Raw genomic sequence first — 27,291 nt, forward strand, 5'->3', positions numbered from 1 at the left:
GGCTAAGCACCCATGTGAATGAGCCCTGTATAATTCTTTCACACCAGATTTCTAAAATGTTTCTCCTCTTGTACATCCATGTTTTGGAAAAATATAGTAAAACTATGTCTTTAAAGTTTTATTTTATCCATGCCTTGGTATAGCTAGTAGTACTTGCAATTGACAGGACCTTAATGTTGAAGACATTTCATCACTTAACAAAGTGGTTGAAGGATAAACTGAAAAAATGACTTGGATGAGTAGTGAAATTTACAAACCTTGATCCATCTACAGAAAATATGTATATACAGCAGGTAGAATGCTGCCATGGGTGAGCAGAGTGAAAATAGTTTCATTGCCCTCTGAAATATCTGAGTCAATATTTAACCAAAGGCCCTTGTATGATAGTCTAAACAAGTACTAAATCCATTCACTCTGCAATGTACAAACCCCAAAAAAGTGGCAACAAACTTGATTTACTTTTCCTGACTTAGGTAAATTCTTCATTTGTGTTTCACACACTTTCTCCCAGACACTGCAGCTCAGTGTGGGGGTGGGGTTCCTCAACAGAGGCAGTGCTGTCAGTCAAGAAAGCTGTGAATGGGACTGCAACAGCAGTGACAATGCTGATAGACATGATCCTGCCTTTTTTTTCATAGAAACATAGAAAAGTGACAACAGAAAAAAGTGGTTCATTGAGTCTGCCTATCCTTCTTCTTTCCCCCCCCCCCCCCCCATTTTTTTTTTTTAATCCTATTGTGGTGCTAGCAGGCCAAGCCTATAGGAGAGTGATAACTGTGCTCTGAATTCAGGAGCAGTCCAGAATTGTTTCCACACCATCACAGGAAACTGCATTAACCATTTCAATACCGTGCAATTTTACACCTTCCTGCCCAGGCCATTTTTCAGGTTTCAGCGCTCTCACACTTTGAATGACAATTGCGCGGTCATACAACATTGTACCCAAACTAAAATTTTATCTTTTTCTTCACACAACTAGAGCTTTCTTTTGGTGGTATTTAATCACCGCTGGGGTTTTTATTTTTTGCTAAATTAACAAAAAAAGACCAAAAATTTTGAAAAAACACATTTTTCTTTGTTTCTGTTTACAAATAAATAATTGTTCTTCATAAATTTAGGCCGAGATGTATTCTGCTACATGTCTTTGGTGAAAATAACCCAAATTAGGATGTATTTTTTAGTTTGTAGGAAAGTTATAGAGTTCACAAACTATGGTATAGATCTGAATATTGATCAATCCTGAAGTACTGACAGCCAATCTAATTTCTTGAGGTCCAAGAATGTCAGAACAGTACAGATATCCCCCAAATGACCCCTTTTTGCAGAGTAGACAGTCCGACGTACTTCATAAGAGGCATGGCGAGTTTTTTGAAGTTGTATTTTTATGTCATAATTTTTCGGAAAATGAAAAAATTAAAAAAATTATTTTCACTATTTTTTTTTTTTTTTACATACTGTCACCAGTGCAGTACAGCGTCATCATATAACTGGCATGGCGGTTAACAGGGACACTGACTGGTGACAGTATGAAAAAAAAAATATATATATATATTTTTTTTTTTTTATTATATTTAATTTTTTATTACTTTTTTTTTTTTTTAAGATTTTTTTTTCATATTTTACTATGACCAAAGTAGTACAATGTTACCATAGTAACACTGTACTACTTTTGAGGAAGTGATCAGTATTTTTTTTTTTTTTTTTTTTTGTGCTTGGCTGTGATTTGGTCACAGCTAATCACATGACATGTGCATGTGATTAGCTGTGACCATTCACAGCTAGGCACTAGTATACAATGGATGGCATCATGAATGAAGCCATCCATTGTATACAACTGTCATGTGACCTGCTGTGATTGGTCACAGCAGGTCACATGGTACCAGCAACGGGAGCCGGTACTCGGATCTGTCATCGGCCGTGTCCGAGGTGCACGGCCCGTGAAAGATCCCGCTGCTGCGCCGCTCTACATTACCGCAAACGGCGCATGTGCGGGAGCACGCCAAATGGCGTGCACCCGGAATGAAGAGGCACATCTGAAGCCGCCAAACGGCCATTGGCCGAGCGGCTAATGGTTAAGGTGGACTTCACTGACAGGATCAACAGGTTGTTGGGCATGCAGGGGGACTAAGAGAAAACAATAGGTGCAGATGCATCTATTAAGTCCTAAAGCACATATTTGTCAAAAGGAGGCCATAGATATACTTTAAGTGAAAAAAGGTTCTCTCTTTGAAAGAATGAAGGTCAGAGCCATGCTTAATTGAATAGTCTGTGTAACCGCTGCTTCCTTTTTTGTTTTATTTGTGTTCCCTCTTTTAGTGCACTCACGCAATTTTTTCAGATCTACCCAGAATATCATAAAAATGACTTTTATTGCACAGGAGAGGTAAGGGGCACCAGAATTTTGTTTGACTGTTTTTTGTTTGTATAAATTTATAAATTGATGTTCATTCACATATTTATTGCTGATGTTTTATACCCTAATTTTTCATTGCTTGCATAAAATAGTTATACACATTTAATACAGGGTGCTTCTGGTACACAATTTTCATAGATGACTACATTTTCTATTAAATTCTAGTAGTTTTTACTCCTTTTTTTTACGCCCTTTTTAACGTGTGCGTGTGTTAATCTCCTACTATTTACTACATACCATTCATTTAACTGTGCAGAAATGTTTACAGGAGATGTATTGGGTTATAAAAAAAAAAATACTGAAGCAGAGAGTGGTAGCTGTTAGTCACAGCTCTCTGCTCTGCCCCTCCAGCGTTCACACTGGAGCTCTAGATAGAGGAGGGGGCAGGTGCAACTGTCTTTGGCTCTCAGCTGTGTGATGAGAGACAGAGCCAGCTGTCAATCAGGCTTCTGGGTGGATCCCTACAATTATGGTCGGGATTCTTCCAGAGCCTAGAGAGGCTCTGTGACATCAGCCTATAGTGAGCTATTGTCTGCTGATGGCTGATTGGTGCACTCTTTTGACCCACGAGAGGAGTGTTTAGTCAGAAAAAAAAGTCTGACACTCTTAAATGCAGGTAAACCTGTGTTGGCGCTAGGCGCCTTTAGCGCATGAGCGTTTATTAATTTAATTGGCCAGAATATTAATTTATTCTGGCCATTGAAAAGAAAAAATGCCCAAGGGCTTGACGCTCCTAAGCACGTTTCAAAAAACGCAGTATAGGAGCATTTTCTGCAGCTTTGAAGAACCCCAGTGTGCATGAAGCCTTAGGCAGAAGTTGAAACGCTCTTAAGTGTGTTAAAGGCCTCTTTAGAATTCAGACTTTGCCCAGATATTTAAAGCAGAACTCTAAGTACATTTTTTATTTTCCCATGCAGTGGGGCTGTGACTGCACTGCATGGGTTAACTGCTTGTTTTGTCCAGGGCAGGGATCTCCAAACCTTTCAAACGAAGAACCAGTATCCTGCCCTTCAGACTTTAGGAGGGCCGGATTAGGGCCAGCGGGGGTAGAAGATGTCCTGGTCTCAGCATCAGTTAGTGAACATGGCCTATGGGTTGATGGTCAGTAGGAGGAGCTGTAGTGCCCCATCATTGGTATTAGTTGGAAGAATAGTACACCATCTTTGATTTCAATGGAAGTACTGCCCCATTGTTGGTCTCAGTGGGGAGAATAGTGCTTCAAGTGCCAGATAAAGGGTAGCAAAGGGCCATATCCAGCCCTCGGGCCGCAGTTTGGAGGGGCTCAAGGAAAAGCTATACTTGCCCCACCCTCCAATCCTGTAGAAAACTGTGTTCCCCCACGTCCAGCGGTGGACTATTACGGCCGTACTCCCTTCCGGAGCTGGTCTATGGGCGTGAAGACATCAGGAAAAGCCCATTCACAAGACCGCTAGCGGGGGCAGGAGCGGCGGGGACTGGTCTTGCGCTTGGATCAGTGGTTTTAGGTTAGTGTATCTGAGCTTTACAAACCCCTAGACAAAAACGAGCATTTAACCCATGTAGTGCAGGCACAGCCCCACTGCATGGGAAAATAAAAATTTTGGGCCAGATTTATTCTTTAGGCCACTCCAAGTGACGCTCCTCACATGCCCTTTGCTCCTTTTTTTTCTTTTTCATTTTTTTTTTTTTTTTTTATATAATGCTGAAATGGGAAATTATCACTTTTGATGCTGTACAACCACTGCTTAAATGCACTGTAAATACCTTAGTGCTTTTACGGCACGTGTTGTACTGCATTTCAAATGACGTGAATTAAGATGATTGTAATGTGCCGATGCCTACCTAACTCTGCAGGCAATGCGAACGCTGCCATGTGTGCAGGGGCGGACTGACCATTTGGAAACTCTGGCAGTGCCCGAGGTCAGTAGGGGAGCCCCATGAGATGCCCCTGGTACCGTTTTCATAGTCTTTTTTTGAGTTTGAGCAAGGACACGGGCACCATGATCCCCTATTGCCCGGGGGCCCCATGAGTTGTCACTCCGCCCCTGCATGTGTGTATACCTCCATTTGCTCCCTGATTTAACTATTGTGAGTAGCATCAGTAGACCATCAGCAAGAGGTAACAATGTGAGGCAGCACAGTGGCTGAGTGGTTTGCACTTCTAGGGTCGTTGGTTCGAATCCTAACCACGGCACTACCTGCCTGGAGTTTACATGTTCTCCCTGTGCCTGCATGGGATTCCTCCTGGGTACTCCGGTTTCTCCCACACTCCAAAGACCTGCTGGTAGGATAATTTTCTGTCTAAATTGATCCTAGTATGTTTATGTATGAATGTGAGTTGGGGACCTTACTGTAGTTTGTAAGCTCCTTGAGGGGTGTGTGTGTGATAACTTGAATGCATTACATAAGTAATAAATGTAAAAAATAAAATGCGCCCAAACCACCTGTGTGAACGAAGACTGAGAGAATACATATTATGTGATATATTTTTAATAGCTTCATATGTGTGTTGGTTTGTTTAAATGCTAGGCCTGTTCTCCCAGTACAAACTGCTAATGTTTATTAAAGAACTTGCCAAACTGTAGCTGAAAATTGAAACAGTGACGTGGTGGTTTCCACACAGCTTATCTCATTCATGTACTATTCTACCATGTTCTCAGCGGAACAAGATCTGTATCCTCATGTAACCTTGCCGTGGCGCTCAGCATTGTCTTTCTACACAGTGGGGCAGTGTAAGCTCAGATTTAAGAGATCTCAACTGTCCAGACAACACCAGCACTTTCCTGTGAAGTTCTGTTACTGGTTATTTACTTTTCAATAAACACTGTTATTAATGCAGCCGTTGTCTTCAGTGTTAGGTGCAGATCAAAGTAGACATCTAGCAGTTTTCTTTATTAAAGTGTTTGGATATCCTTGGTAAAAAATGGTGAAACAAATATTTGAAGTGATGACTCTCTAACCAAACAACTAGTCAACCTGTATACACTCATGTAGTAATTCCCTGGTTTTTGTTTCTATTTAAATTGCTTAAAAGAAATGGTAGTAATTCAAATAGATTTCTGTTTAGAATATAATTCTAATGGCCTGCTTGAACAGCAGAGCTCATATTGTGTTTTGCATAGCCCTAGCCAAAACAAGACTGTGTGTGTGATCTCATGCAAAGGAAGACACACCTACATATCAAATGTAGCAACATCTGGCAGCCAAAGTTTGTATGATGTGTAGTGAGATTTGTACCGACCTTCAATAGATGTGACTGAATGTTAATCTTTGGCTCTCAAACAGCTACTTATTTTTTAAATCCCACTCCACTCCGCTCCTCCCAAGATATCTTTCTCTCTAGCTCCTTCATCACCTCCTCCCACGCTCACCTCCAGGACTTCTCCAGAGCCTCTCCCATCCTCTGGAACTCCCTACCACAGTATGTCCAGTCAGCCCCCACCCTGTCTGCCTTTAGGTGATCTTTGAAAACTCACTTATTCAGGGAAGCCTACCCCACCTCCACCTAAAAACTGTACTTGAATTACCACCACCAGATCATTCCCTGCAGCTATCACCTTTTGTATCACCTCCCCTTCCTTTTAGATTGTAAGCTTCATGAGCAGGGCCCTCATATTCCTTCTGTACTGAAATGTATTGTACTGTCTCCCTTATATTGTAAAGCGCTGCATAAACGGTTGGCGCTATATAAATCCTGTATAATAATAAATCAAATATTCTTTATTGAAAAGTTTTATACATACATTCCACAAACCACATTTATTCACAACTTTTTACGTAAAAATATTTAAATTATACCTTTTTACACATTTAGTGTGCTACTTTCTAACCCTCTGTGCTTTTTTTCCTTCCAGTGTGCCAACTGGTGCTCTATCCCCCTCCATATATCCAGTATACATAACATTGGGTCTAAATTAGGAGATTCCCTGAAAGCTGAGTTTATTGTGCCAATAACCTCCCACCAATATCTGTACAATTTTGGGCACCTCCAGATGATATGCATGAGGTCCCCACATCGTGGGCATTTGGCATCTGGCCTCCACGCCAGTAAACAATATCTGGGGGGTACAATATGCCCTGTACAACAAAAATAAGTGAGATATTCTTTGTGATGGAGACAGGGATACTAATGGACCTAGCTCCAATATTTGCTTCCACTGCTGCTCTGTTCTATTTCCTAGGTCTTCCAACCCACCAATTCCTACAAGGACGTTCCTCATTCCCCCTATTGCCACATCACATATATTCGCATAAAGATCTGAAATCGGTTCTTCGGATGACCCTGCTTGACGCTTTGTTTCATTCCAATAACCTTTCTTTAAATTGCATGCCCAAGGCATGTCTAACGTAAAAAAGGATTGGCTTGAGATATCATACTCCTCCCTTAGTTCTTGGAATGATTTTAAAACCGTAGCTTTGTATATTTGAGCAGGTTTGGTAACCCCATGGCTTTTCCCTATACTAATAGCAGATATAACAGATAGTGGGTATATTTGCTCTTACCATAAGGGCTACAATATGTTCCACATTCTCTCCCTCTTCATAAGACTGCTGTTTTTTAACTAATTATATTCTCTGCCTTTTATGACCATTTGTTTATACTCCTTCTTTGTTTACCCAGTCAAGGAGTTCACTAGGAGACAGAGTCCATATACTGTATTTCCACTGCTGTAACCTCCTCTGTAATGGATAGCTCTTGCTCTTTAGTATGTCCCTTAATTTTCGATACCTGTTGTATCAATATTCCACTTTAGGGTTGTCCCTAACCACCCCTGGAGGTGTTGTACTCACATTCATCTCAATAAATATGTAGTTTTCGTAGAAAAACTGCTGTTCTCTTTACAGGTTCCCTCAACTGCTGGACATTCCAGGAGCATATAATCATAACTGGAGACTGCATAAGAGAGAGTCATTTTTTCTGTTATATCATATATCATATGTCATATTAATAGTGCTCACTACCAAAATTTCTAGGCTAAATACCCTCCCTATCTTTCCTCCCTTGTCTAAACCAACTAATCTTTGTATACCTTTATGTGAAAAGTGGCTTGCAAAGTTGTGTTCCATAAAAGTATTTACATTCTCTATTTTTCCTTTTCTCTGTAGTGCACATATGAAGAATTCCCTAAACACAAACCCTAAATAAAAAAAAAAAAGGCAAAAACATAAAAAAAAACCTCACACTCCACACCTAGCCCACACTAAGCCTATACAGAGGCATTTTGAAGTGGACATTACATGTGACCCGATGTAGTATTTAAACTCATTACTATAACAATTCCTAGCTATGTCACTGCTGTATAGAAAAAATAATAAGAGAAAAGGAAATATTTCAAAAGGGGAAACCCAAAACCACCATTCCCCTTTCTTTGTTCAGAAAAAAAAAATTATTTGAGAGGTTTTACATACAAATAGGAATGCTTAAAGAACAGGCACAAGTTTCAGCATAATCTGTTTCCACAGAAAACCCCATACTGAGCTATATATTGTTCAACAAGTTGAAAAGCTATCATCCGGGAAAAAACTGAGATAGCAAGACCTAGAATATAAGCATCCCATCTGTATTTTTAATAAAATAACACTACAGAAGACAGGTTCTCAGATACAAAGGAATCCATCCAGAAGAGCGAGGGGGTTGGGGGAAGAGGAGGGGGAAGGAGGGGCAAGGGACTGAGGAGGGAAGAGGATGCCTCGCTCCCCCCAAGTGCACAATGGACGCATATTCACTAGAGCAGGTAAAGAGGGTCCAATGGAACCACCTGCAGTGGAACTTTTCCTCCTTGCCGTGAAGTGAGGCCATGATCCTTGCCATTGAATTGAATTTCAACCACATGGAGAGAGTAGGGGGGGTCTCTTGTTTCCAGAATTGGTATGCAGGCCCGAGCAGTATTTAACAGATGCACCAACATAGTGTTTTGGGGTTTTTTTTATAGCGTTTCCTCGAGAGGTCAGAGTGGTGCAGTAGGTACCTAGCTGGGTCTTCACCCAGGTCACTTTATCAGTCCAAGTCCATGTTTAATAGTCTTCCTAATTTGAAACCAAGTTGGACAGTTTTCTATAAGACCTGAAAACATGGAGGATAATGTCCTCCTCCTCGCAGCTCCAGCAAGTGTCCATCGCCTCCAGGTCGAGCTTCTGTAGCAGGAATGGGACCCTATACCAACAGGTGAGCAGTTTGTAGCCCAATTCTTGGTATTTGCTTGCAGTAGATGAATAGTGAGCAAAGTACATGATCTAGTCCTGTTGCTCAGCCTAAAACTCTTTGCTCAAATCTCTCTCCAATTTTAAGTAGATACGGAGGCACAAACAAGTCAGTGGTTTGTCTTAATAACTTGTAGGCAGCCAAGACTGCATGGGAGGTAAGGTCTGGGATAAAACAAAGATCCTCAAAGTGAGTATTGGATCAAAGATTTATTTTTGTTGTAGCTGCCAGTCATCTAAAGATGGACAACTATGTCCTTATGGCCGACCGAGTTTTCATCTCCCAGCTGGACATGAAATCACGAAAACGAAAAGTGCCTTGAGAGAGTAGTTGTATGAATCTTCTATCCGACAACCCAGACAGAAAAGAAGGGTTACCTATCACTGGGTATAATTGAGAAATGGTCAAATCTGTTAGGCCAACACCCTTACAATGATGCAGAACCTTCAGGGAGGCTCCTATAAGTGGGTGGCCTTTGACTACATGCACACTGGTGGGTTCTAGGCATTGTAAGGGGACATCGGTAGAACATTGTCACCATTGCTCTTTCAAAATGTGGCTCCCCACCCCCGCGGTAAAAAAACAAAGCCCAGCTGACATATACACCTTATACACTAGAATACAGATTTCATTTAGCATTGTTGGAAAAATATGAGAAAAAGTTACGGACTAACTCCTCCATTGGTGCATTGAAAAAATAACTTTCCCCAAGGGCCGCTACTCGCAGCTGTGATGGATATAGCATGGCATACGTAATTTTCAATTCCTGCAATCTTTATTTGACCTCTGAAAATGTAGTCCTCTTCTGGAGTTCTCGAGAGAAGTCTGGAAACATTTAAATTCTAGCTCCATTGTAAAATATGTCCCTCATTTCTCTAGCCTTCTGAAGTATAATAAATACATATATAATTGGACCTAGGCTGACCCCTGCTGGGGGTGGTTTAAGAGACGCTCTGCACTCCTTTTTTTTTTTTTTTTTTTTTTTTTTTTTTTTTATATTGCTGAATGACACCTTTCCAAAGGTTTCTGCAAGCCATTTCTCTAGAAATTCTATAGGGTTAGAGCCCTCACTATGTTCAGGGAGTCTCACAATTCTCACATTATTCCTGCACAAGTTTCTATATCCTCCATTTTAGCGGTATATGCATTAACTTTTTAATTTGCTTTTAGTTCCTGCTTCCTTAAGTTCAAATCATCCTCCACTGAGCTTATCCTACCCTCCAAGGCTGTTTTGGTCACGCACTTTTTATTAGTCATTTCTCAGAAATGTTATCTCCTCTCCTATGCCTCTAAGTTGATCAAGTATGGAGGACTTACAGGAGTTGACTGCTTGCAAATCTCCTTTCAGAGAGGGCTCTTCCACTGTCAGAGCGCCAGCTCCAGAAGACAGCACTGGGGTTTCCACCTCGGCTGTTATTCCACCTGCTGTGTCAGCCCCTGGAGCTGCCATGGGTTGCCCTGGATTGTTCTTTGCTGAAGAAAACACCCCCCGCCTGCAGACTGGCCTCCTTTTTGCTGGTGTATGTTGGTGTATGTGTAAATCACTCTAGTTTGGCTGCTGCAAGGCTTCCCTTATCCTTTGCTGAGTGCTGTGGGTGTGCACTTGCACTATCCTGTAGAAAATAAATTGGGCACAAGAGGTCTGAAGAAGAAGCAAGTGCTTTGAAATGCATCACCTGACCCTGTTCTTGCCCTGCCATTGGTTGCCCGCAGAGGTCCCAACATCCTTGCTGTCCATGCTGGTTTCGGCACCATTTTCTACATTGCTGAACACTGACTGCTGCATCTCTGCTCATCCTGCACAACCAGGATCCATCTTCACATCATTGGCAGACTGAGGGCTTACCAAAGGCATTCCTTTACCATGCTATTATACTTCTTACGTTTTGTGAGTAATTTTTAAACCTCGTTACCAGTAAATCTTTAATTCTCTACACTGAGATTGGTGCCCCTTGTGTCCGATTTATTTTCTGCAGAGTTCCGCTTCGCTCTATGGGGAGCTGCCTTCATCATCCATCCAACAGCTAGGACCCTTTAACTATGGACTTCCCCGTCTCCATTTATTGCTTCATTGCCACCCCATTTTGAACTCCTTACCATTGTACGCTTATTCCCCTATTTGTACTTCTCCCTCTGTATCCATCATTTGTCACTAACCTATCTAGACTCTTCATGTGTGGTCCTCTCCCAGCGCCTTTTTGTTTTTCATTTGTACCTGCACTATCCTGCTGCACTGTTTCCTCTCCCTTCTTGCTGTACACTTTGTAAAATCAGATGTCTCAGCTGGCTGGCAGTGTTCAAAAGCCTCAAGGGGGCCTCTAGCTGCACCTCCATACTGCAGGACTGCCACAGCCCAACCCAGCGGCTATCTTTCTGGGGGCAAGCCTCCCCCACCACCACCGCGGCTCAAAGTATACAGGATGTTGGGAGCAAGAATCAAGCCACACACGTTCACTCACATCAGCACCAGATCACGCCCCACGTTAATTTTTAATTTAAAAAGTGCACTAGCTAAGTAAATTTAGCCCTTAAGCTGGCCATACAGGGATCGCACATTTGGCCGGTTTCATCAGAAAGATTTAGGGGTGTAGTGTGCCTTACACCTGTACATTACGCACTCCTGACTTTCATTTTTGAAGCTTAACTGAACAAGCTGGAGATAGAAGCTGATTGGTTGCCATGCACAACTTCTGCAGTTTTTATCTGCTCGAGTTTTCATATATTCCCCTCACTGTGTCTTACATTTCATACTCCTGAGCACTGCACGCTGAGTACATTACTTCTGGAGTTCTTTAAGGTAGACTGTGTATAGAAAGGCCAATGTAATGGAATGGTTTTATTTTATTAAAATTGGTGTGCAGAGGTTTGTACTCTTGCACTCGGTTACACTCCTGCTTGTGGCAAGGTCCTTAAGGCTCCATGCACACTGGCTTAAAAAAAAATCTGCTCCTAGAGGAGTTTAGCATTTTTCCCTGTAGAGCAACTGTTATCCTATGTGTCCATGCACATTAGGTAGTCTAAAGGTGTTTTTTAAGCTCAGCATTTAGAGGCAGAAAAAAAAAAACCCTTCAGTTTTTGCTATTTCAGAGTATTTTTCTGGCAGAAAAAAAACCCTGAACTGCTCCTAAACACTAGTACAAAAAACACTCAAAATTAATGGGGGTTTTTTTCTGGCAAAAGCACTGCCATTTTTTTTTTTCAACCAGTGTGCATGGAGCCTAAAGCGCATGTTGTGGGTAAAAGGACTGTGTGCTGAGTATAGGGGGAGTAGGCTCCGGTTTTATTTATTATATGGTGCCTTTAAGCCCCTCCCACTGTTAGCACATTTTGGCCATACTCAAAGTTCCTCTTTTTTTTTTTTTCTTCGGGGGGGGGTTTAAGTGTGCCAGATGTGCTAAGTATACCACTGTGTATGCTATGAAAAAAATGAGTCTTTATGTGAATGGGTGACGAGAGAGGTGAATATACATGAACACTGAGAGCTACACACACGGGCCAGAAGTTGGTCGACTCCTGCCAAACTGACCATTTTCGGCCCTTGTGTACAAGGCGTTAGGGTTAACTTGCTTAGCAAGCATACATATAGCAACTGAATGTATATACAGTTCTTGATTTGTTCCTGGAAAGGCCTAGCTTGATTCCACCCTTTCCTAATCAGCCCTGTTATTCAGTGAGCTGCACATCACATTACAGGACCAGTAAGGAAACTGTAGAGGAATAAGTATGGTTGGGCTAACATCAGCCTGGTAGGAAAAGTCAAGATCCGCATCCACTTATGCCTCCTACTCTCTGAGTCCCTCCGTCACATCCATTGGCTGTGAGCACAGTTTCCGATGCCCGTTCTACAGAAGTCGGACAGGCTGCTGTACACCTGGGCCAAGTGTTGTCCGGTTTCTGTTGAACAGGCTGATACAGGCAGATATTCAGCCCTTGTGTACCAGGCTTTAGTTGCCTGTATTGCTTTCATTGTATGCTCTGTCTGAACTGCCTAGGTTAGTGAGGGGTTTCATTTGTGTTGTAGAGAATGATATACCTGGTATGTTTTACACCAATCCTTGTTAATTTATACCAGGCTGATCTATAGTGGCCTTCTATACATTTCAGCAAAGTATAGCTTGTCGATCCCTCAAATGTTCACTCATAAATGAGCTCTTTTTATAAAATTCGTTTTTTTGTTTTTTACTTTTTCCTTGAGATGATAGAATCTGCCAGACACATTGTCTCTCTTACCCAGAATTGGAACCAGTTGTTATGTTGTGTGGAGAGAAGGCGAACAGAGGAAATTAATGTTTTACCTCTCACTGCCCAGAACTCTTGTAAGGATGAATAGTTTGAAAAAGGATGCAGCTTTCTATGCCTGCTTGTAGAAAAATTAACAAATTGCTTTGTAAGAAGATGAACTTTCAGTGTTCTTTTCATCCATAATAATTTCTAGCATTTGAAGTGGAACCGTACAGTTCCCTAAACTAATGTGCATCTAGTGATATGAACGTTTAGGGAAGAGTGTTCCCAGGGACAGATGCCCAGAATGCAGATTTGCTCTTCAGGCATTATTCTGGGCACTTACTGCCTTAAAAGTTTTTACCACTTGGTGCACCATCCAGACTCGCCCAGCCATAGCTGCTGTCAGCTTCTCGTAGAGGTTGATATACTGCCAGAAGTGGGGCTGGACAGGATACCTGTGCCCACTGCCCGCAGCTAAACGGCAGAGCCCCTTGCAATGGGGCTAAATGTCCAATATACATGGGGCCTAAATTATTATTATACAGTATTTATAAAGTGCAAATGGTTCGCTCAGCGCTGTACATTACAAAGGGGGACAGAACATGTGACAGAACAATACCAATACAATGCAAAACATGAGGGGATCGAGGGCCCTGCTCTTTCGAGCTTACAATCTAGGAGGGAGGAGATAGCTGGGGGGGGGGGGGTGGAGGAGGTTAGCAGGGGGTGGGGTAGGCTTCCCTGAAGAGATGGGTTTTCAGGGTGCGCCTAAAGGAGACGAGAGTAGGTGATAATCTGATGGGTTGGGGCAGGGAGTTCCAGAGGATGGGTGACACCCTGGAGAAGTCCTGGAGGCAGGCATGGGAGGAGGAGACCAGGGAACTAGAGAGAAGGAGGTCTTGTGAGGAGTGGAGTGTGCGTGCTGGGCGGTACTTGGATATTAGGTCAGTGATGTAGTTCGGGGCAGTATGGTGGACAGCTTTGTATGTCAGTGTTAGGATTTTGAATTTGATCCGTTGCGCAAAATGAAAACTAAAACGAAATGGAAATAAAATGCATGAATATTACAAAAGCATTGTTAGACGTGAACATGAATGCTAAGGTGTGCATGTGTTACACCTCTCTCTAAGAGATGGTAATCCTCCTATTAATGCCTAACTCTTCCTCTCCCTCTTCAGAAGGCTGCCACCATCTTTTTTCAGACCTTATCCATATCCGCATGTTTCTTATAGTAGTCTTTCCCCTAGATGACACAATCCTGTAAATCCTGATGCCTGTGCACTAGCCTTTTAAGTAGTAGTAAACCTTCATTTTTAAACTTGTACCTACAGGTATGCTTACAATAAGCCTTCCCTGTAGGTACAATGAATATCTCCTAGATTGTAAGCTCTAACGAACAGGGCCCTCTGTTTCCACTTGTACCAAATTGTATTGTAACTGTAATGTCTACCTTCATTTTGTAAAGAGCTGCGCAAACTGTTGGCGCTATATAAATCCTGTATAATAATACATAATAATCTCCTAAATGTGCACCTTTTTAGGCTATATTCACAATTTCCGCAGCCCATGATGTCACTGACGCTTGCACACTGTGCTCTGCATTGAGGGCACACGGAGTGTGCAGTCAGTTCAGAGCACTGTGCCATGATTGTGACTCCCATTCAGAAGTGATATCATCAGTCTGGTCTTTCAAATGGCCAGAGTGCGCAAACCCAGATGGAAGACTGGGTGAAGATGGAAGCCCAGGCAGCAGTGATAGCGTGCTGCTGGAGGGCTTTGTTTGAAAGGCAAGTCTGTCACATTGTGCTAGTATGTGGTGCAACTATCACATTATGGCATTAACCTGCAGTGCGGGTAGCTGATTTTATTTCTCTGTGACTTTACGATCACTTTAATGTGTATTTAAAGCCAAATCTCTTAAAAGCGATTTTAAAAGATTTTTTTTTTTTTGGAAGATTAACCCTCACCTCCCTGTTCTGGTGACAATTTTAAAGTTTAGGATTTCCCATCACTTTCTGTCTTGGTGAGAATGGTCACCTGGACAAATAGAAGGATAGATAATCCCAGTGGGGATACAGATGGCAATAAAACATGACTGTTTTATAACCTTTCCATGCTCTGTACATATGCTGGCCCATGTACAAGTCTCGCACATCTGGCCTCCTAGTGCTAGTATTCATTTTTTTTCTAATGTTGGATGAGTTTTGTAGCAAGCTTCAACTTTTAAACTGTGTGTGATCTACTCAATGATAATATGTCTGTCTGTCTTCATCTTGAGTGTAGAGGTCTGTCAGGGCACATCTGGAAGTTCTTCCACAGGTCAATGTATGTTGACCAGTGCATGTTTATCTGTTCATTTATGTTTTATATTTTCGGGTTTAAGGTCTGGGATTAAAGAATATCTAAACAAGAAATTATTATATTGCAGCTCACCAAATCTACCATTAACCACTGGCAGGGGTGCTTGCAGTGATCAGATTATATTTATGTAAAACCTGTTTTTTTCCAAAGGGAAAAAAACTGTTGCTGCAATTGCTTCTAAAGTATTACCTGAAGTTCATGTTCTAAATCTGCTAGTATATCCAACACTCCCCTTTCCACAAACTGACAATTCTGCTGTCCAAGGTGTCCCCTATGCTCCTTCATTCAGTATAGGCACTCTAATACATGATGTGTGTTACTGGCCAGATCACTAGGTGTAAAGGGGAAAAAAATCCAAAAAAAAAGAAAATTAATGCAGCCACCACATCTAATTATTGGTACGCTACTATATAGTACATTATTGGTCTTGGGTTTAATACTGCTTTAAAGTGATTCTAAAGGTTTATTTTATTTTTTTGTAAAATAACAAACATGTCTATACTTACCTGCTCTGTGTAGTGGTTTTGCACAGAAGCCTGGATTCTCCCCCGTAGGCTCTCCTGGCTCCTCCTGTCGGGTGCTCCGTGTGTCCATTCACACATGGAGCCATGGCTTAGCCCTTCCCCCCTCTCTCTCCTCATTGGCTGACTGGCTGTGATTGACAGCAGTGGGAACCAGTGGCAGAGACCCGGGATACTCGAGGTTGTCATTCACATCACTGGATCGCGATGAGGCTCAGATAAGCATTGAAGGGGCTGCGGGAGCTACTGCACACAGAAGGTTTTTACCTTCATGCATAGAATGCATGAAGGTAAAAAAAACTTCAGCCTTTACAGCCACTTTAAGTAAGCTTTTAGCCCTATTAACACCTGACCATTTTTGCCTATGCGAGACAGTGCTTACCAGTATGAATTTCATTATTTTCAGTACAGGCTGTTCACATGTCTGTGCTCAGTCACTCGAATCTCAATGCTTGAAAAGGCACTTGAACTTTTTTTTTTTTTTTTTTTTAGAGCTGTTTTGCATGTTTGTGGCCCCATAGACTTTGATGTGAATGGGCTCCATAGACTACAGTGGGAATGGGCTCTATAGACTTCTGCTCTCCTCCTTCTCTGCTCCCACGCAGGTAATTGTGTAATGTTTGAAAAACTCTTAAACACGATGTGTGCCAAAAATGCTTACTAGGTAGGAATGTAGGCAATGGGATTGGCCTTCACTTTTTTCAAGATCATAAAAGCCCTAAAAATTAGAGGGCAGTATTGCTTGTGGTCCCCCTGCAGCTAATTTTTCCTTCTTACTGACTTACCATTCCTTGTTTTGAACTAGGTCTCTGTGTTGATCTAAAAGCAGGGTTGTGCTTCCACATGTCAGAGCTTCTAGCAAGGAAAACTGTGAACAGCACAGCAGTGACACCACCAAATCTGAGACTAACAGCCAGAGGCAGTAGTGTCCTACAGTACGTTGTACATCTCACACCGCAGATATACCGCTATGGTGTTGTAGGCACAGGGAGTGCCAAGGCTCCCCTTTACATACAAGAATTGGCAAATGGCAGCACTTTCTAGCTTTTTTCCATCCAGTGCCAGTTTTCCGAAACTGCTTTGACTGCCCATAAATCTGGAGAAAAAAGTGTGTGTGTGTCACAGTCCTTACAGTAGCTTATATTTCTCATTTGCTCACAACTATATTTGCCCATGAACTTAAAGTACTATTCTTCTGGCTATTGTTCATTCTCCTTCCTCCTACGTGATAGGAGTGGTGCTTGGCAGTTGGATCACAAAAAACGTTGGTGTTAAACTTTTCTTGGTGACCCCCAAAGTGGGCAAGCACCTTCTCCATGTAAGATAGGAATGGATCCATCTGATTGGGCAGCACAGTGGTTAAATAGTTAGCACTTCCAACTGACAGTACTAGGGTAATTGGTTTGAATCCCCATCACGACACCACCTGCGGAGTTTGCATGTTCTCCCTGTGCCTTTGTGGGTTTCCTCCAGGTACTCTGGTTTCCTCCCACTCTCCAAAGACATGCTGTTAGGTTGCTTGGATACTGTCTAATTGGCCCTAATATATGTATGTATGAACCTGAGTTAGGGACCTTAGATTGTACGCCCCTTGAGGTTTAGGGACTGATGTGAATGTAAAATATATATGTAAAGCGCTGCGTAAATTTACAGCACTATATAAGTGTCTGTAATAAATAAATATTGGTTATAGTTACAGCTTGTAGAATTAATTACCTTTTTTCTTTTTTTTTTTTTCCCCCCATCAAAGTGCTTTTCTGATGTTTCATAAATGGAGTTACACTACGTCCTGTAGGACACTGTTAAATACCACATGAATATTTGCGGTAAAATAACTCATGCAGTATTGAGCTCAGGAACATTCAATACACAAAAAAATATTAGTTATTTTTTTTATTTGTTTGTTTTGTGGTATTTTAACGCGTGTTTTTTGCATGTTATTTTACCGCAGAATGGCTGCAATGGAAACTGCAATATTTAGCAGTGGTATTTCCTATCACTGCTAAATGTGACTGTTCAACTCAGGGCTACTGGTTGTTAAGGAGCTGGCACTCGCCAGTGTCCTAACAACCATGACTTATACCTGCTGTCAGCCCTGCCCTGGTTGTTAAGGATTCCGGCGGGTGTCCGGTCCTTAACAACCAGCTCTTCACTGGATAACTGATTTCTCTTCTCTGTGAGAACTAGCATCAAGGGTCTAGCTTTTGAAGCACACAGCCACTCGCTTTCTTCTTTTTAAGGGACGTTTTTGCCCAATTTTATTTAAAAGAAAGTTCCACACAATATAGGTTTCCCACACAGGAGTCCACCATCAATGCAAACGAAACAAAGATTCAGCCTCCTGGCTCTCTTTAGCAACACCGCTGCTCAGGCTTCATGCCTCGGTCCTCTTGACCATTCACATACAACACACTGCACCTGGGTTAGCGCCCTTTCACAGCACTCCTCCTCCAGCCCACAGGCTTGGGCCCTGTCTCCTCTGTCAGACTATATTGTGCCACCATGCACATGTATTTATTTCAGGTACTTATATAGTGCTGTCAATTTACACAGTGCTTTATATATATTGTACTTTCACATCAGTCCCTAACCCTCAAGGGGTCCCTAACTCACATTCATTCATTCATACATACACATACTAGGGCCAATTTAGACAGGATCTAATTTACCAGCATGTCGTTTGGCGTTTGGGAGGAAACCGGAGTACCCAGAGGAAACCCACGCAGGCACAGGGAGAACATGCAAACTCCAGGCAGGTGGAGCCATGGCTAGGATTCGAACCAACGACCCTAGTACTGCCAGGTGGAAGTGCTAACCATTTAGCCACTGTGCTTGTGGCTGCTCCCTTGCACCCACATGGACTCCTCGGAAGGGTGGAGCCCAGAACCCTGGTCCTGACTCTAGAAGAGACCCACACATCTGACCAATCAGTCTCCTGGCCATTCCCAAAACCTGGTTCAAGGATTGGAGATTTCATCCCTCCCAAATCACTTTGAAATCTCCAGGCCCCAAAGTGGACTTTACAAACAAATGAGGAAAGTGAAAAACCAGTTTCCTCTGCATTAAACAAGTACCCTGGAGCCCTTCAACCTGCCTTGTTGAGAATTCTGGGTGAAATATCCTTTTTACATTGTGAAAGATAGCCACACTGTCACATTGCCCATGGTACATTACTGCGGGCAGGCATCACGAGCAGGCTGGATCACATATCCAGCGGAGTCCCTCTATCACTAGTTGCAGCAGGATTTTGTTGTCAGGTCCTGGCCAATGATTAATGACTGAAACTTGCTGATTGGCTGTTGCCAATCACAGCACAGCATTTTGTTTTTACAAACCACACAGGGCTCTGTACACAGATCAGCTATCTGGCTGTTTCTTCTGCCTGCAAATGAGAGAGAAAAAAACAGCCAGATCTGTTGGTATACACAGTACATATTACACTTGCTAGGCACAGTTGACCCCATGATGTTAATCCCTTCCCGGCTAGTGTCAATAGTACAGTGACAGTGTACAGTATTATATCTAATCATTGTATTGGCGTCACTAGTGATGTCAGGGTCAGTTAGACAGTGTACCTCTCAGAGAGGGTCTATTAATGGCAAATTACCCGCCACAAAATCAGTCCCAGTATAAATCGCTGATCACCGCCATTATAGCCGCGTAAATTCCAGTGTGTGTGTGTATGTATGTATGTGTGTGTATGTATATGTGTGTGTGTGTATGTATGTGTGTATATATATATGTATATGTATATATATGTATATATGTATATGTATATATGTATATGTATGTATATGTATATATGTGTGTATATATATGTGTGTATGTATGTGTGTATATAGGTGTGTGTGTATATATATATGTGTGTGTGTATATATATGTGTGTGTGTATATATATATGTGTGTATATATATATGTGTGTGTGTGTGTGTGTATATATATAATATATATACAGCTGTGTTCAAAATAATAGCAGTCAAACATCACTAATCAATCACTGTGTTTGGTAGAAATGATATTTCTACATGGCAAATAATTTACTAGCAGGTGTAGTAGAGTAATAGAAATCCAACAGTCATGACATGCATGCTGCTGATTCTGTGTAATTGAATCACTAATTGAAAGGGGCATGTTCAAAATAATAGCAGTGTGGAGTTCTATTAGTGAGGTCATTCATTCTTTGAAAAACAGGTGGCAATTATTGCCCTTATTTAAGGAAGGAAGGCAGCAAATGTTGTACATGCTGGTTACTGTGCATTTCTCTCTGAAATTCTGAGGAAAATGGGTCGTTCCAGACATTGTTCAGAAGAACAGCATACCTTGATTAAAAAGTTGATTGGAGAGGGGAAAACATATAAAGAAGTGCAGAAAATGATAGGCTGCTCAGCTAAAATGATCGCAAATGCTTTAAAATGGCAACCAAAACCTGAAAGACGTGGAAGAAAGTGAAAAACTACCATTCGAATGGATAGAAGAATAGTCAAAATGGCAAGGACTCAGCCAACAATAAGCTCCAGGAAGATCAAAGAAGGTCTAAAGTTACCTGTGAGTACTGTTACAATTAGAAGACGCCTATGTGAAGCCAAGCTATCTGCAAGAAGCCCCCGCAAAGTCCCACTGTTGAAAAAAAGACGTGCTGAAGAGGTTACAATTTGCCAAACAGCACATTGACTGGCCTAAAAAGAAATGGCGCAACATTTTGTGGACTGATGAAAGTAAGATTGTTCTTTTTGGGTCCAGTGGCCGGAGACAGTTTGTCAGATGACCCCCAAACACTGAATTCAAGCCACAGTACACTGTGAAGACAGTGAAGCATGGTTGCGCAAGGATTATGATATGGGGATGTTTCTCATACTACGGTGTTGGGCTATTTATCGCATACCAGGGATCATGGATCAGTTTGAATACATCAGAATACTTGAGGTCATGCTGCCTTATGCTGAAGAGGAAATGCCCTTGAAATGGGTGTTCCAACAAGACAAAGACCCCAAACACACCAGTAAACGTGCAACATCTTGGTTCCAGACCAACAAGATTGACGTTATGGAGTGGCCAGCCCAATCCCCGGATCTTAATCCAATAGAAAACTTGTGGGGTGACATAAAAAAAGCAGTTTCTGAGGCAAAATCAAGAAATGGAGAAGAACTGTGGAATGTAGTCCAATCATCCTGGGCTGGAATACCTGTTCACAGGTGCCAGACGTTGGTTGACTCCATGCAACACAGATGTACAGCAGTTCTCAGAAACAGTGCTTATACAACTAAATATTAATTAAGTGATTCAAAGGAAAGCAAAATCTTCAAACATTTTTCAGTTTATATAGTGAATGTTTGAGTTTGTAAAGAAGAATACAAACACTGCTGCTTTTTTTAACACAAATTTGATCTATTTTTCTTCATGTTTTGATTTGGAATAGAATGTGTAGTGTTCTTAATGCATTTGTGTGTATGGAAATAAAAGCTATTAGAAGGATTTTGAGCTTTATTCACTTTTTTCAACACACTGCTATTATTTTGAACACAACTGTGTGTGTGTGTGTGTGTGTGTGTGTGTGTATGTAATAAAAAATATAAAAAAAAAAAAATATATATATATATATTTTATATATATATATAAATATATAAAATCTCTATCATCATTTGTAATCACTCTAACTTGTACACATACCAATTACTATGCACTTATTGGGATTTTGTTTTTCTACCAAAGACATGTAGCAGAATACATTTTGCCCTAAATTTATGAAGAGGTTTGCTTTTATCAAATGTGTTTTATAACAGAAAGTAGAACATTTGTGTTTTTTTTTTTTTTTTTTTTAATATAATAAATAAAAATCCAGTGGTGATCAAATACCACCAAAAGAAAGCTCTATTTGTGTGAGAACAAGCATATAAATGTAATATGGGTATGGCGTTGCATGACTGTGCAGTCGCCAGTTAAAGTAGCACAGTGCTGGTCAAGTGGTTAAGGATGCCGGTGCGTGCCAGCTCCCTAACAACCAGCTACTATTTGTTAGACATGGCTAGACCATGACTTGATTTAACAGATATTTTTGTGTACTTTTTTTTTACTGTCTTGTGAATTGACTTTTAGACAGGTAGTTATCGACCTTCTTCTTCTTTTTTTTTTTTTTTTTTTGCAGTATATGCTGCATAAAACTGTAGTAAATTAACCTTTCCATTATCGCAATATTTGGGTACATGACCCAAATATAGCATGTGATATCCTTTAGTGAATTGTGCCGTATGTTTAGTATATTGCTTCTTGTGGATACTGTTATCTTCTTGTTTGCAGGAGTGTGGAAAATTTATGCGGTTCTAAAAACTTTTTCGTAGGTATTTTTGGAAAACTGACATTTTATTAATCAGAAAAGCTGAGCTAGAAGTGTTTTGTAAGTTGTTTAAACTCTTGGAATAGTATGATTATTTATTTTTTATGTAAATGTTTAGGTTCAGGTATAAGCATCATGTTGGATCCTTCCAGTACAAGTCTATAAACTAACAGTCTGTTCAGGTTGAAAGCAACCCATTTCACATTTACTCTTTATTCCCCACTGGGAATTTCAGCAACTCTTTCAGTGCAGTTTTTTTTTTTTTTTGTCTGGATTCCTTCCTATTTCTGGTTTTCTATCAAATGATCCAAAACGTCCTTCATTTCTGCTTACTTGCCATACTTGTTAGCTATTGTTTGCCAGCTAATATGTTTCTGATGTGCAGCAAACTACATGTTCTAATTAAAATAAATAAATTAAAGCGAGTGGAATAAAGTTTGTGGAAGAGATGGAGGACTGACTCAGCTTTTAGAAATGTGAGTTCTGTACAGAGTCCACTGGGAAGGACATTGGAGAGCCATTATGAAACACTATGCTTGGCATCCAGCTCCAGTGCAGACTGTTTTCATTGCTTTTTTAACTGGTGTTTTTTTTTTTTTTTATAAAATATATTTCCTTTACAATCTTTTTCTTGTGGTGAAAAGTTAGAGGGACATATCATGTGGAGTGGCTTACCAGTTTTTTCCCAGCTCTTAAGCTCATATGCCTCAGCTGTGTTCCTTCTGTGCACACTATAAATGTGTCACATAAACTCCTTTTAGGAAAGTGCCAACAGAACTGATGAGCACTTGATAAACGCTGAAAACAAAGCAGCGAGATGCATTCTGTTTTGGTCCTACTGTATGTGGGATATTCAGCTTTCATGTTAACCTGCCATATGATGGAAGATATATTTCCCAGAGTGATGGCAAATTTGCCTGTCAATGATTATATCATTGGTCCCCAGGAATCACAATGCAGATTGTTATATTTGGGGTAATTTGCTCGGTGGTAAAAACAATTCTAATGAGTCCAGCCAAGTTTTAAACTGTTTCAGGGTTTGCCAGAAAGGAAAAATACTCCAATGTGCAAAAGAAAGCAGCTTCAGGCACATAGAAACAATTCTGTACAAATGCTTGAATGATGCACATTCACAGGGGGTCGAGGCTTATACGTTTCGAGGGCTGTACCTTCATCTAGATTCCATGAGTACATAGAGTATTTATTTTTTCAATAATAATTTTTAGGATAATGCAATTGGCTGGCTGGTGCTCTTGCTAAGTTTTCCATGGACGAGCTTTTTCCCTTGATATTGGAAGAGTTCTACCATCAATGACTGTCTTTATTATTCATACAAGACTTGAGGTCCCCATTTACCTTTTTAGCAATGTTGTGTTTTTAGTGTTCAGGGCTTGCCAGCCTACTTTGATTTAAAAAGAAGAAAAAAAAAATCTTCAGCATCTCTACTGCTTGGGCCTTAACCTTCGCTTTTGGCTGGTCAGTCAGACCATCTTACATAGTACCTCTGTGTTCATTCAGCTTTCCCAACTCTCTCGGCTATCTCAGACTTTCCAGTTGCAGCACCTTGTGGCATGAGCCTACTTCCAGGTATCTTGATAGGGGATCTCCTGACACCCTGGGCTCTCTCATTCCACTGAGACCTCCAGATTCCCTCAGTCCCCCTGGACTTGCCTAGTTGTCTCTGTTCTCTCAGTCCTCCAGACTTTGCTGTTCTATGGACACAGTATACCTTTTCTCCAGAATGGAATACTGTCTCTTGAGTGGAGCACACCTCTCTCCTAACAAGGACTCTGAGCTATGGGAATGTCCTTCATTATAAGGGCTGTGCGCACCTGCACTCACAGCCTACTGGTCTGGGTTGCAGACTTCTTCCCACCAAAAACTCTTCGAGGTCTCCAAACTACAGAACCTAATCTGGGAATACAAAAACCTGGAGAAAACCAAGTTTTCTCCACTCTAAGTCGCTATTCCAGAGCCCCTCTGCATACGTGCGAACCTTGTGTTATTTCCATTTACACAATGGCAGGGCCTTACATTGTCACAACATATTCTAATGATTTAATTTTGAGGTTTTTTTTTTTCAAAAAAGTTGAAAAAGTTGATTATATAGCAAAGTTATTTTCAGATAACATTGGACCAGTTGCCTCCCAAGAGCTTATGGTTTAATTTACCCAATATAGTCATGTGGACACACATAGTGTGTCAGATTGAAGGCCATTTAACTTGTTGGAGGAAACGCAGCTCCTAAAGTGATATTAAAGGAAGTTTTTTTGTTTTGTTTGTTTTTTTTAACTAAGATGTCATATTTGCCTGCTCTGTGCAGTGGTTTTGCACAGAGCATCCCCTATCCTCCTCTTCTCGGGTCTCCTGCTGGCTCTCCCTGGCACCTCCCTCCTGTCAAGTGCTCCAGAACAAGCAGCTTGCTATGGGGGCAGGCAAGCAGGCTCACTCTGGAGCTGCTTCTTGGCCTGTCCATTCACACACAGAGCTGCTTCTCAGCCCGGCCCCCCTCCTCATTCCTGTCCTTTGATGGCTACACTCACTCATCCACTGAATCGGTGGTGGAGGAGGCTGTGGTTGTTGCATAGCCTGGACTTGCATGTCTGCATTTGTTCATCTCCATTACAAGGTAGTTGCAATAGTTAGTAGTTTGCACAAGGTAATATTATTTTTGCTGTGTTTTCAGCTTACAGGAAGTGACAGGGACACTGTATTTCTGGCAAGACCAACAGATATTTTCTGTACCTGCTGAAAATTGTTTTTAGCCTGAAAACAAAACTAATGCAGCCACCACATCTAAGGACTAGTAAGCTGCAATATATTACATTTTTGTTTCTGGGTACAGAGAGAATTTATTTCAAGCATGGTAGATAAGAGTGCTATCATAGTAAACAGGGCAGGCCATTCTTAACTGACAGTAATTTGCCACACTAGTGCGAAGTTGTTTCATTTTAACAGTGCGTTAGTGAAGGTTTCCTTGACAGTTCTTGGCTTAAGTAAATGTTAGAAAAGTCTTTTCGCAGGTTGCTGAGTTGACATATCTAGAAGCCATAAACTGCATGGTAACATTTATGTGTAAAGGCATTTAATGCTGCCTGCATTCCTCCTTAGAGCGATCCTCTATCCTGACTCAATGCTTTATTGCGCTGGAAAAAAGGCTCCATAACATTCACAGCTGGAGGCGATCTGCATTGTTCAATGTCCGCAAGTGATTTTCATAAAAATGGTCTGTTTGTAGTGTAGTAAACTCTGCCATTGAAGTGGGCCTGCCATGTCCTTTTTACAATGGTTTGTGATATATATTGCATCAAAGTGTGTGAAAGTAGGGTTTTACGTATTTATATTTATTGGTTTGCTTTGAAACCATGACACTAAAGGCCTTAGTAACACAGTGACACCTTACACTACAGCTTGAATAAACCAAGTCGAGCCACATTGTCTGTTCAATGGTCATTTTAAATAAGTTTGTATGACATCTTGATGACTGTTTTTCTTCCCTATGGTCAAAGTGTCTGTGTGAGTATACTGGCTATGTACTTTAATAACCAGTGATCAAGTGACTGCTTATATCTGGGAATAAGCCTTTTCTTTTGAGCAATGTGCACCTTACAACAGCCAATTTTTTTTTTTTGTTTTTGTTCTTTTTAAACAATTTTATATTTTGGGATTAATCTTTAGGTCTGTTTTGTGCCCAAACCAACAATTTTAGTTTTGTGGCCAAATATCAACTGTTTTCTGTTTTATACCGCAACTGTGAGAAGTTTATCAGGGATGATATTAATTCTCAGAACAGTTGCAGAACTTAAAGGTGCCAAGAAGAACTTTTTGAAACTCATCCAGATACTATCCTTATAACAGCGAATTTACTATGCAATGTGTGTACAAAAATACATTTGTTCCTAAAACCGCAAATTCACCAACTATATATAAATGCCCCTTGTGTTTTTAAGGGTCCATGCACACTGGCTTTGTTCTTGACAGAAAAAAATGCTAAATTTGAGCATTTTTGTGTGTGTGTGTGTGTGTGTGTGTGTGTGTGTGTATTTTCTGCTAGAAAACCGCTCTCAAAAATGCAAAAAATCCATGGTGCTTATGGTGAAACATAGTGGTGGCAGTGTCCTTCTGTAGGGCTGCATGACTGCTGCTGGTTTTGGGGAGCTGCAGTTCATTGATGGTATCATGAATTCACAGGTGTACTGTTCTATATTTAAAGAGAAGGTGCTACCATCACTCCTTGCCCTTGGTCGTCGTGCACTTTTCCAACATGACAATGATCCAAAACACACATCGAAGGCCACTGTTGCATTTCAAAAAAAAACAGTGATTCAGTGGCCAAGTATGTTTCCTAATCTGAACCTAATCGAACACCTATGGGGAATTCTGAAGAGACAAGTTGAGCATCACTCTGCATCCTACATCCAGGCTCTAACAGAGGTCGTCCTTGAAGAATGGAAAAGATAGATGTTGCAACATGTTGCCAACTTGTTCATTCCATGCCTAGAAGACTTGGTGCTGTCCTTACAAATCATGGAGGTCATACAAAATACTAGAAGTATTAGTTTTTGTTGTGGGGTATATTCATTTTTGCATCAACTAATCTGCGTAAACTGAAGTAATCAAAAGTTTTTTGTTTTTTTTGTTTTGTATTTTTTTTATTTACTATAATTTTAGATTATTTGTAATCGAATTTATATTGTTTAACTTTTTATATAATGAGCTAAGCAAATGATCTATAAAACTCTGTTTTGTCAATTTGGGAAATTGTTCTTGTGTTCAGTGAGATATTAATTATCTTACCTTTCAAAAGGGGTGTTCTCGTGTGTGTGTGTGTGTGTGTGTGTGTGTGTGTGTGTGTGTGTGTGTGTGTGTGTGTGTGTGTGTGTGTGTATTTTCTGCTAGAAAACCGCTCTCAAAAATGCAAAACAGTAGGGGTTTTTTTTTTCCCTGCCTCTAAATGCTGAGCTTAAAATATGCCTCTAATATTATTTTATGTGTCCATGCACATTCGGTTGTTTAGTTGCTTCTACAGACAGAACTCTAAACTCCTCCTAGGAGCAGTGTGCATTAACCCTAAATATAATGCTGTAAATGTGTTGACCATTTGGTCCTGAATGACTGAAAATCACAGACTTTATGTTTAAACTGAGCATCAGAAAATTGAAAGCTATAAAACATTTTGTGACTCTAGGTAGGTGCTGCTGCTTTGAGTTAGTGGCTCACAGATCTGGACAGGATTCCAATTTACCTAGAGGGAGGGTTA

General features: G+C 40.9%; 1 protein-coding gene across 1 annotated transcript in view; it reads left to right on the plus strand.

Moving 5' to 3' along the window:
- The window catches only part of CPVL (carboxypeptidase vitellogenic like), a 144,820-nt gene that overhangs the window by 27,822 nt on the left and 89,707 nt on the right, over positions 1–27,291 (plus strand). Inside the window, exon 7 of the mRNA XM_089669881.1 lies at positions 2,317–2,383. Within this exon, the coding sequence (XP_089526007.1) occupies positions 2,317–2,383 (67 nt within the window). The remainder of the gene's footprint in view (positions 1–2,316; positions 2,384–27,291) is intronic.

The sequence above is a fragment of the Staurois parvus genome, unplaced genomic scaffold (assembly GCF_062004578.1).
Source record: "Staurois parvus isolate SC_StPar_1 unplaced genomic scaffold, SC_StPar_1.0 ptg000082l, whole genome shotgun sequence".
Lineage (NCBI taxonomy): Eukaryota > Metazoa > Chordata > Amphibia > Anura > Ranidae > Staurois > Staurois parvus.